General features: G+C 41.1%; 1 protein-coding gene across 1 annotated transcript; it reads left to right on the forward strand.

Moving 5' to 3' along the window:
* The first annotated feature begins 1582 nt into the window (after positions 1-1582).
* Positions 1583-5945, forward strand: KRT24 (keratin 24). Its single transcript, XM_006068634.4, has 8 exons — positions 1583-2226; positions 3027-3109; positions 3480-3636; positions 4129-4290; positions 4388-4513; positions 4858-5075; positions 5289-5401; positions 5595-5945. Exons 1-8 carry the CDS (start codon positions 1612-1614, stop codon positions 5696-5698), a joined length of 1578 nt encoding a protein of 525 aa, XP_006068696.2. The 5' UTR covers positions 1583-1611; the 3' UTR covers positions 5699-5945.
* Positions 5946-12195: the final 6250 nt, after the last annotated feature.

A 12195-nucleotide genomic window follows, 5' to 3' on the forward strand; every position in this document is an offset into this window, starting at 1 on the left:
CATAAAAACAGGAAGCAGAAAGTGAACAACGGGGGAGGATTCTCGATTTCAGTATCTATGAAATATGATCTCAACCATAACGTTAGTTATCGGAAGTGGATCAAGATCCTCTTTTCTAAATATCTTTCATACAAAAACAGGAAAAAAACCTGAACAGAGAGTAGACTGGAAAACTCCCGATTTGGGTACCTGCAAAACAACTCCACTGGTACTCAGAAGTGAATCACAAAAAAATTTTTTGTAATAAAATAAAAAATAAAGTAAATTTAGGGAATTTCCTGGCAGTCCAGTGGTTAAGATTCTACGCATCCACTGCAAGGGACACAGTTTGCTCTCTGGTTGGGGAACTAAGATACTGAGTGCCTCATGGTGCAGACAAAAATAAATGAATGAAAGAATGAATAAATTTTAAAAGAAGTGATTCAGATCCTCTTCTCTAGGTATCAACAAAATCAACATTATCTCTTCATTTCTGAAGATCTGAGTCTAAAGAAGGAAGTTGATGTTGTTGACTTAAAAAAATAGTCACAACCTAGAAAAGGCAACCCACTCCAGTGTTCTTGCCTGGAGAATTCCAGGGACCGGGGAGCCTGGTGGGCTGCCGTCTATGGGGTTGCACAGAGTCAGACATGACTGAAGCCACTTAGTAGCAGCAGCAGCAGAAGTAGAGAGTCCTGCTTTAGTTGGTGGGGATTTTAGGGCCTGAAGCCTGGGAACAAAACATAACTCTCAGCTTCTAGGTTGTGACTGTTTTTTAAGTCACCAGTATCATTATATCATACCCAGTTCAATCAGAAAGAAAAGCATCTTTGCAGCACAGCATCACACCACTAACTCTGATCTGGTACTAAAACAATCTGCCTCAACACTTTCTCAATCTTTCTTAGACTTTCTCTGAGCAAATAAATGTCATTAAGATCTAATAATGCATACATATAAATGTGGAATACTATTATTTCAGAGTTTCTTAGTAACAGTAAAAATATCTAATTCGATCTCAAAATATTATACAAAGAAAATCATCTAAAGTCACAAACCAAAAACCTTAGAAATAGGCAATTGAAACCATCAGAGAAGGATAAGCAAACCCGAAAGAAGTGCTGATGCTAAAGCTCATTTCACCTTAAAGAGAACAATGTGAACAAAAAGTCACAAGTTTGATGGGAAATTTCCATTCTCATCATATTAAGTATTATTTTAATTACACCTGTTAATCTGGGGATATGCCCTGCAATTGGGAAATCATGAAGCAAATTTAACACAATTACTCTTTCAGAAAAGAGTCATCAGTCACCAAACCTCTGAAAGATTAAAACTGTAATTCTGAAAAATAATTTTTTTTTGCTTTGCTCCACCTTATTTCTTTTCTTAATTTAGCAGAGGCCCGGAGGCTCTGACCTAGCTTCAGAGAATGAGCCAGTAGAGTGGGTTCAGAAGGAAAAAAATTATCCAGTTGCAGATTAGCAAAGGTGTTACAGGGATTAAGAAGTGACACGGCAAAGGAACACCCTAAAAGTGTGTATATAAGGGCCCAAAAGGCAGCCTGCAAATAGGTTCTTCACGATCACCTCTCCTACTCACCTGGACAAGCCAGACCTTCGCAGGAACACTATGTCTTGCTCATCTCGCATGTCCTCCTCCAGGGCTGGAGGCAGCAGCTCGGTCAGAGTGTCTGCTGGTGGCAGCAGCTTCAGCAGCGGAAGCAGAATTGGTCTCGGGGGAGGCTCTGCCCCGGGGTTCCGAGGAGGGGCCGGCAGCTATGGCCTGAGTGGGGGCGCAAGCGGAGGCTTTGGAGGGGGGTTTGGTAGCTGCTCAATAGGGGGCGGTTTTGGAGGAGCTTCAGGTTCTGGGATTGGCTTTGGCGGGGGCTCTATCTTGGGTGGGGGCTCTAGCTTTGGTGGGGGTTCTGGCTTCGGCGGGAGTACGGGATACGGTGGAGGCGCTAGTGGAGGTTTCTACAGCTATGCTGGCGGTGTGGGTGGTGGCGTGGGTGGCGGCCTTGGTGACGGGGGGCTTTTCTCTGGAGGTGAAAAGCAAGCCATGCAGAACCTCAATGACCGGCTGGCCAATTACCTGGAGAAAGTCAGAGCCCTGGAAGAGGCCAACGCTGACCTAGAGAACAAAATCAAGGAGTGGTATGAGAAATTTGGGCCCAGGTCTGGGGATGGTGGAGCTGGAAGAGATTACAGCAAATACTATCCAGTCATTGAAGATGTCAGGAATCAGGTGAGACACTAGCCATGCTGAGTTTCTAGTATTTCTGTATCTTCCCCATTTATTCAGATCATGAATGATGACTTTAAGTCACAGAATTATTTGAAAACATATTTGTTTTGTTGTATGTGTAAAACAGGATGTGGTGGGCTTTAACTGTAACACTGTATACAAGACATCCAAACATATTAATTTTGTTTGCATCTCACATTTGAGTATTTCCACATAAGAGTAGAATTTACACAATGCCAGGCAGCTAATTAACCTAAGAGTGATGGCTATAAATCGACACTATCTTCCTCTAATTTTTCATTACAATTAATTCTGGCAGATTGCTGTCCTTTAGCCTCTTACTAGATTTAAATAGCCTTACAGATATTTTTCTTCCTAGAAAACCTGGTGCAAATACTGTATGAGAATGTGATGGAGTCTAACATGCTTAGACATAGTTGTATGGGGAATATATTTTTAAAGACTCTTTTGGAAGTGAAACTCATGTTTCACACTATTTTCTGAAAAAGCTCATAGAATAACTGATCTTCCAAAACAGCAAAAATATGTAGAGGATTGTGTTCTGGGAAACAATGTTCCATGCTCATTCCAGCAAATGTGCAGGCTGCTCATTTTTGCAGAAGGATGTTGGTCTAAGTACATTAGGGTCATCAACGCAGGTGTCATTACTAAGCAAACTTTCAAAGCAACTCACCTTTAAAGGTTAACTCAGGAGACATCTACTCTCACAGATGGGCATGTAGACATAGGCTTAAAAAAAAAAAGCAACCATGATTTATTCATATTATTGTCTTGTCTAGATCATTACTGCCACCACTGAAAATGCTGGGATCGTTCTGCAAATTGACAATGCCCGACTGGCTGCTGATGACTTCAGACTGAAGTAAGAAAAGTGAAGACTTGAAAACAAACATTGTAGGAAAAATAAAATCCAATCCCTTGGCTTAGTTTATTCTAAATTTTAAAGAAATCTTTTATGGGATCAAGACCTAAATTCACAAGGGTACATTTTACAAAACCCTCATTCCACAAACAAGAACAGAACAAAGGCAATTTCAGGATGAAATTTTTGCTATCAAAAATGTTGGCCATCAATAGAGTTAATGTACGGTTCAGGTTTTGCGTTACAAGGGGAAAACTCCTAAGAGAAAACTTATCGTTCCTTGATCAAATTGCTCAGGGGAGAAAAGATTTTTTTGCATATGTGAGAATGCACTGCACTCTTTGAAATGGGCTGTACTGTGCTCTTCCAGATATGAGAACGAGCTGCATCTCCGGCAGACCGTGGAGGCTGACATCAATGGCCTGCGGAAAGTCCTGGATGACCTGACCATGACTCGCTCTGACCTGGAGATGCAGATTGAGAGCCTCACTGAGGAGCTGGCCTACCTGAAGAAGAACCACGAGGAGGTAGGAACGGGGTCCACATTAATCAACAATGCTGGCCTACAGAGGTTCCCCCACATCCATTCTATAAAAATAAAATAAATTCCATCTGGATGGACTTTCAACTTCTGTAACCCAGAGGAAAAAAAGTAATCCTGAGAAAATTATATGTGAATTTGGTGGGTTGTTTTTTTTTTTCCTTTCAGTGTCCTAGTTTCAACTTTTTGTTGGCTTATGCACATCTTAGGAAATCATTGCTTTTCTTTTAAGTTTCTCTTTTCTTTGTTGGCTGCACTGGGTCTTCAGTGCTTCATTTCTCTATTTGTGGCGATCGGGGACTGCTCTTTATTGCGGTGGCTTCTCTTGTTACAGAGCACCGGCTGCAGGGCACACCAGCTTGAGTGGTTGTGGCACCCATGCTCTGCACTGGCAGGTGGATTCTTAACCACTGGGCCACCAGGGTAGTCTGGGAAGTCGTTGCTTTTCATCACTATGGTCTTTTTTGCTTCGGGCTAGGAAATGAAGAGTATGCAAGGAAGCTCCGGAGGGGACGTGACTGTGGAAATGAATGCTGCCCCGGGCACAGACCTGACTAAGTTACTGAATGACATGAGGGCACAGTATGAGGAGCTGGCTGAGCAGAACCGCCACGAGGCCGAGGAGCAGTTCAACAAGCAGGTAGATCATCACCCTGAGCCTCTAAGTCCATGGCCACATGTAAGCCACTTCCTGTCAATCCACCAGCCCGCAATGACTGCATTTTATTTGTATTTAGAGTGCCTCACTGCAAGCACAGATCTCTACTGATGCCGGGGCAGCCAGTTCCGCCAAGAATGAGATCACAGAACTGAAACGCACTCTGCAAGCCCTGGAAATTGAACTGCAGTCCCAACTGGCCATGGTTTGTGCAAAGAACTTCTCGCAGTTCTCCAACAGGGAAGTTGAGCAGTTGGTTTCCTTTCTTTGCCAAGATGTCCCACTTGGCATGTCATAAAAGCAGGATTAGGGAGGACTGTATTATGGTTGTCAAAAGCGTAAGACATTCCAGTTAAAGATAACGTATCTATTTCCACGAAAGATTGTGTTTAAAAAATAATGGCAAGAAAAATTAAGGAAGCAGAGAAAGCCATAGAGGTTGTAACTCATGGAAAGTGCGTTTCTCCTAGTATTTTATAAAATGTACTTTTAGAAAATCACCCAATGATTTATTTTCATGGTGAATTTTTTATTTGCTTTTTCTCTTAGAAAAGCTCCCTGGAAGGGACCTTGGCAGACACAGAGGCCAACTACATGGTTCAGCTGTCACAAATTCAGATGCAGATCAGCAGCCTGGAGGAGCAGATCTGCCAGATCCGGGGTGAGACCGAATGCCAGAACGCAGAATACGAGCAGCTGCTGGACATCAAGACCCGCCTGGAGATGGAGATTGAGACCTACCGCCGCCTGCTTGATGGAGAAGGAGGGTAAATGAAAGTCAGAAACGTGCTAAATGCAGACCTTGGTGTATTTATGTTATGCAACCAAAAAGGGGCGTGGGGACCAGACTTGTATTTCTAATGTAAGAGTGACACGGTCCCATGAAAAGGCTGCTGCCATCATGAGAAAGAGTCCACTGCGTGGAGGGTTTCTCCTGCCTTTGCAAAGTGCAAAAAACAAACAATTCTTTTTTTCTCCAGTGGTTCTGGTTTTGGAGGATCTGATTATAGATGTTCAGGATCTAGAAACATGGGATCCAGGGATTCATCCATGTCTGATGGCTCAAGATCTGGAACTTCTGTCCAAGGCAGAGGTAGATATTTTTTTCATGTTTCTGAGTATTTTATAATTAAAACATAAAGACATGCTTAGCTTTTCATACAAAAAGTATGTACTGTTGTTATATACTTACCTAGATAGAACATACTCAGTGAATATATTCGGATTTCTCTTGATCTATGTTTCTGTGAGTTTCCAGACTGACATTGTGATTCTGTGATTTTCAGACCCAAGCAAGAGTAGAGTGACTAAGACCATCGTCGAAGAGGTGGTGGATGGCAAAGTCATCTCATCTCAAGTCAGCAATGTTTCTGAGGTGAAACTGAAATAAGCAATTTCCAGAGCAACAAGAGTGTCTTTCAGAGGAAAAAAAAACTCTAAAGGACACCAGTGAAGAAACTGCATCAATCTAGCCATCTTTCAGAATCACTTCAGGGAAAAGTATCTATCCAGAAATAGAAGACTAACCAATTTTCCTGCATCCTCTTCTTTTCTTATTAGAATGCTCTTGAAAAAGTTGAAAGACAGCTTTGCTCTAATTGTTTCTGTGCTTCAATAAACTTACTTTTGCAAATTAACTAAATTATTCCTGAATTTTTTTTAAGAAATGCAATACTTTAACCTAGAAATGAAGTTACCAATTATGACCTAGCTGCATTATCATTATGAATAATAATGTATGTATTATACATTATTTATATAGTATCTTCTTCATGAGAATCAAAATTATAGCCATTTTGTATGTGGGAAATTTTAACATCACATTAGAACACACTGATAGTTGACATTAGACCTCAGGTCTCTACGACTGCAGTTAACAGTTCAGCCCAAAGAAGGATGAGATTATTTGAATAATCAATCTATAATTAATTAATGTCTAATATCTTTTTTCTGCTTTTATTTTTGAGTTTTATTTTATATTAGAGTATGTTGTTGTTTAGTCACTAAGCCTCTTCCAACTCTTTTGTGACCCCATGGACTGTAGCCCACCAGGCTCCTCTGTCCATGGGATTTTCCAGGCAAGGATACTGGAGTGGGCTGCCATTTTGTCCTCCAGGAGATCTTCCCGACCCAGGGATCGAGCCCAAGTCTCCTGCTTGGCAGGTGGATTCTTTACCACTGAGCCACCTGGGGCTCTTTTATATTACAGTTGATTTACAATGATGTGTTAGTTTCAGGTATACAGCAAAGTGATTCAGTTATACATACCCATATATCTGTTCTTTTTCAGATTCTTAATATATAGTTTCTTTTTGTCCATCACTGAACTGGGGATTTCATGAGATAAAAAGAAACATAAAATATGTCTCTTACTTCAGAAAGTTTACATTTTAGATGGAAAGGAAAGCTAAAAGCACAAAGAAGACAGCAGACAATACAGTGTGTTACTACCAAAGGGCTTGACCCCACAGTATCCACCAGAAGTGCCACGGGAATCTGACAATCCACGTGTGCAGGACACTTAGGAGAATGGTCAGAATAAAAATCTTAGGAAAGAAGACGGGATGTGTGATATGGTGCCAAATTTCTGAAAACTTTCAAAGTCCCAAAGAGGAGATGCTCCGACATTTGCTCCCTTGTCAGATCTAGCCACATCTCTAACCAAAAATTGTCACCTAGCCAAGCTGGCATTTCCTTTTCCCCTGTTCTCCATGGCTGAAGTCTTTTACCCCATCAGTGGTCCTCAGAGATCTGTCTTGCCTTGCTGGGAAAATGAAGCCTGTTAAAATAGGGTAGAGGGTGATATAGGTCAGTCTCAGGAAGAAACAGACAAAGGACAAAGCCAGGTTCTATAAGGACTTTCCCACTCAAGGAATTTAACAGGGCCAGATCACAAATTAGATCATCAATCCCACAAGCCAGTCCTCAAGAAAAGAACATGGAGCTTGGCACAAAAACTCAAATTAAATATTACAAAAGGGTAAACTTGAATGTAATTCATGTAAATTGTACCTTCAAATATAAAGTCAATAAGAGCTGTATGAGCGTATCATACCTTAATAATAAAAACAACCAAATAATGTAGCTTTTTTCTTATAGGCACATTGAATAAAAAATTAAAATGAACCCAAAAGCACCCTGTAACCAGAGAATGAAGTTAGTACCTAAGCATTAACCACTATTCCCGGAAAATGAGCAACATTGTCTCAAGTCAAACATGTGTTTCCCATCAAAGCATTACAGCAAGTTAAACTTGGATGTTTCTTCTCTGCTGAAAAGTTAAGAAATGTAAACTGGCTGATTCAGCTTTGATTAAAGACAGAAGGACAGACTTGGAAGCCAGCTTATATGTGACCTCCCATCCTTTGGGCCATCATGGTCACATCAAGAAAGCCTCTCTCCATGAGTCGTCCCAGGTCCTGTCTTCCAGTCCTGTCCTACCTGGGACCTATGTTTATGGCTAGTATTAGCTTCATGTCAGGGCAAAAGTATGTGGCTACTCTGAAGATTATCTTTAGGTGAAACCCTCATTCTGGGTTTCCTTGGCATGTGTGGAGATGCTGCATTTGTACTAAATGATGGTTTACAGATACGGAAAGGTCTAGTTCATAAGCACCAACTTGCTGAGATGCAGTAGAATGTGTTATGAGCTCATTCAATTTTAAAAATTGAAATTATTGAATCATTTTGGATTGTAAAATTTATTTAGAGGGCTGAATAAATACTAAGGACAGGGTGTTCATATGTTATTGTTTGACATTTCAAAGACAGGTACTGGATTCCAGCCTAGTTGTTATTCAGACTGTTGTTATTCCAGACTGTTGTTATTCAGTCTCCAAGTCATGTCCAACTCTTTGAAACCCTGTGGACTGCAGCACACCAGGCTTCCCTGTCCCTCACTATCTTCCAGAGTTTTCCCAAGTTAATATCCACTGAATCGATGATGCCATCCAACCATCTCATCCTCTGTTGTCCCTTTCTCCTCCTGCCCTTAATCTTTCTCAGCCCCAGGGTCTTTTCCAATGGATTCCACTCTACCCACCACAAAACTTATCCAAAGATCTAGAAACTGTTTTAAGGAAACTGCAACAGTTAAGTGTAAAATGTTATAATATATTATAATAAAGAGTTATGATGTGGATATCCTAAAAAATTAAGAGAACAAGGCCACTTCCTTTGGGAAGCTAATTCATCAGAATAATAGGGAGAAGAGTTCTCTCAGAGACCGACCATTCCTCACAATGTGACAATTAAGATCTGTCAGATTCTTTAATATGCTTAGACCCAGAGATCTGGTATGTGCAAGGATGTTTGTTACATTATTTTCTAACAAAGTAAAAGCATGGAAACAGCCTGAATGGCCATCAATAAAGAATAAACTATGTGCATACAGACAATGGAATATAATGTAGACATTAGTAAGAATGCATTAAATAGAAATAAACACACAGACATACAGAACAGACTTGTGGTTGTCAAGGAGGAAGGGAGGAAAGGGGTCGAGTGGGGTGTGGGGTTAGTAGATGCAAACTCTTATATAGAGAGTGGATAAACAAGGTCCCACAGTACAGCACAGGGAACTATATTCAATGTCCTGTGAGAAATCATAATTCAGTTCAGTTCAGCCACTCAGTCATGTCCGACTCTTTGCGCACCAGGCCTTCCTGTCCATCACCAACTCCCAGAATTTGCTTAAACTCATGTCCATTGAATCAGTGATGCCATCCAACCATTTCATCCTCTATTGTCCCCTTCTCCTCCTGCCTTCAATCTTTCCCAGCATCAGGATCTTTTCCAATGAGTCAGTTCTTCGAATCAGGTGGCCAAAGAATTGGAGCTTCAGCTTCAGTATCAGTGCTTTCAATGAGTATTCAGGACTGATTTCCTTTAGGATGGACTGGTTGGATCTCCTTGCAGTCCAAGGGACTCTCAAGCGTCTTCTCCAACACCACAGTTCAAAGGTATTAATTCTTCAGTGCTCAGCTTTCTTTATGGTCCAACTGTCACATCCATGCATGACTACTGGAAAATCCGTAGCTTTGACTAGATGAATCTTTGTTGACAAAGTAATGTCTCTGCTTTCTAATATGCTGTCTAGGTTGGTTGTAGCTTTTCCTCCAAGGAGCAAGCATCTTTTAATTTCATGGCTGCAGCCACCATCGGCAGTGATTTTGGAGCCCAAGAAATGAAAGTCTGTCACCATTTCCATTGCTTCCCCATCTATTTGCCACGAAATGATGGGACCAGATGCCACGATCTTAGTTTTTTGAATGTTGGCTTTTAAGCCAACTTTTTCCCTCTCCTCTTTCACCTTCATCAAGAGGCTCTTCAGTTCCCCTTTGCTTTCTGCCATAAGGATGTTGTCATTTGCATATCTGAGGTTATTGATATTTCTCCTGGCAATCTTGATTCCAGCTTGTGCTTCATCCAGCCTGGCATTTTGCATGATGTACTCTGCATATAAGGTAAATAAGCAGGGTGACTATAATATCCAGCCTTGAAGTACTCGTTTCCCAATTTGGAACTAGTTCATTGTTCCATGTCTGGTTCTAACTATAGCTGCTTGACCTGCATGCAGATTTCTCAGGAGACAGGTAAGGTGGTCTGGTATTCCCATCTCTTGAAGAATTTTCCACAGTTTGTTGTGATCCACAGTCAAAGTTTTGATGTAGTCAATAAAGCAGATGTAGATATTTTTCTGGAACTCTCATACTTTTCTATGATTCAACGGATGTTGGCAATTTGACTCTGGTTCCTCTGCCTTTTCTAAATCCAGCTTGAACATCTGGAAGTTCATGGTTAACGTACTGTTGAAGTCTTGCGGAAGCCCAAAAAAGATGTCGTTTTCATTATAGGGGACTGGAATGTAAAGGTAGGAAATCAAGAAATACCTGGAATAACAGGCAAATTTGGCCTTGGAGTACAGAATGAAGCAGGGCAAAGGCTAACAGAGTTTTGCCAAGAGAATGCACTGGTCATAGCAAACACTCTCTTCCAACAACACAAGAGAAGACTCTACACATGGACATCACCAGATGGTCAACACCAAAATCAGATTGATTATATTCTTTGCAGCCAAAGATGGAGAAGCTCTATCCAGTCGGCAAAAACAAGACTGGGCACTGACTGTGGCTCAGATGGTGAACTCCTTATTGCTAAATTCAGATTTAAATTGAAGAAAGTAGGGAAAACCACTAGATCATTCAAGTATGACCTAAATCAAATCCCTTATGATTATGGAAATGACAGTGGACATGACAAATAGATTCAAGGGATTAGATCTGATAGACAGAGTGCCTGAAGAACTATGGATGGAGGTTCATGACACTGTACAGGAGGCAGTGATCAAGACCATCCCCAAGAAAAAGAAAATCGAAAAGGCAAAATGGTTATCTGAGGAGGCCTTACAAATAGCTATGAAAAGAAGAGACGTGAAAGGCAAAGGAGAAAAGGAAAGATATACCCATTTGAATGGAGAGTTCCAAAGAACAGCAAGGAGAGATGAGAAAGCCTTCCTCAGTGATCAATGCAAGGAAATAGAGGAAAACAATGGAATGGGAAAGATTAGAGATCTCTTCCAGAAAATTAGAGATACCAAGGGAACTTTTCATACAAAGATGGGCACAATAAAGGACAGAAATGGTATGGACCTAACAGAAGCAGAAGATATTAAGAAGAAGTGGCAAGAATACACAGAACTGTACAAAAAAGATCTTCACAACCCAGATAATCACAATGGTGTGATCACTCACGTAGAGCCAGACATCCTGGAATGTGAAGTCAAGTGGACCTTAGGAAGCATCACTACGAAAAAAGCTAGTGGAGGTGATGGAATTCCAGTTGAGCTATTTGAAATCCTGAAAGATGATACTGTGAAAGTGCTGCACTCGATATGCCAGCGAATTTGGAAAACTCAGCAGTGGCCACAGGACTGGAAAAGAGATGATGGAATTCCAGTTGAGCTATTTGAAATCCTGAAAGATGATACTGTGAAAGTGCTGCACTCGATATGCCAGCGAATTTGGAAAACTCAGCAGTGGCCACAGGACTGGAAAAGTACTGTTGAAGCCTGGCTTGGAGAATTTTGAGCATTACTTTGCTAGCGTGTGAGATGAGTGTAATTGTGTGGTAGTTTGAACATTCTTTGGCATTGCCTTTCTTCGGGATTGGAATGAAAACTGACCTTTTGCAGTCCTGTGACCACTGCTGAGTTTTCCAAATTGGCTGACATATTGAGTGCAGCACTTTTAGGACTTAAAATTGCTCTGCTGGAATTTCATCACTTCCACTATCTTTGTTCGTAGTGATGCTTCCTAGGGCCCACCTGACTTCGGACTCCAGCATATCTAGATCTAGGTGAGTGATCACACCATCAGGGTTATCTGGGTCATTAAGATCTTTGTTGTATAGCTCTTCTGTGTATTCTTGCTACCTCTTCTTAATATCTTCTGCTTCTGTTAGGTCCATACCATTTCTGTCCTTTATTGTGCCCATCTTTGCATGAAAAGTTCCCTTGGTATCTCTAATTTTCTGGAAGAGATCTTTAGTCTTTCCCATTCTATTGTTTTCTTCTATTTCTTTGCATTGATCACCGAGGAAGGCTTTCTCATCTCTCCTTGCTGTTCTTTGGAACTCTCCATTCAAATGGGTATATCTTTCCTTTTCTCCTTTGCCTTTCACGTCTCTTCTTTTCATAGCTATTTGTAAGGCCTCCTCAGACAACCATTTTGCCTTTTCGCTTTTCTTTTTCTTGGGGATGGTCTTGATCACTGCCTCCTGTACAGTGTCATGAACCTCCGTCCATAGTTCTTCAGGCATTCTATCAGGTCTAATCCCTTGAATCTGTTTATCACTTCCACTGTGTAATCGTAAGGGATTTGATATAGG

This window comes from Bubalus bubalis, chromosome 3 (genome assembly GCF_019923935.1).
Source record: "Bubalus bubalis isolate 160015118507 breed Murrah chromosome 3, NDDB_SH_1, whole genome shotgun sequence".
NCBI lineage: Eukaryota > Metazoa > Chordata > Mammalia > Artiodactyla > Bovidae > Bubalus > Bubalus bubalis.

Bases quoted from the DNA above. Each gene is read 5' to 3' on its own strand.
- KRT24 (XM_006068634.4), top strand. From the start codon at position 1,612: ATGTCTTGCTCATCTCGCATGTCCTCCTCCAGGGCTGGAGGCAGCAGC. The intron at 3,637-4,128 runs GTAGGAACGGGG...GCTTCGGGCTAG, and splicing joins TGAAGAAGAACCACGAGGAG to GAAATGAAGAGTATGCAAGG. The intron at 4,291-4,387 runs GTAGATCATCAC...ATTTGTATTTAG, and splicing joins AGGAGCAGTTCAACAAGCAG to AGTGCCTCACTGCAAGCACA.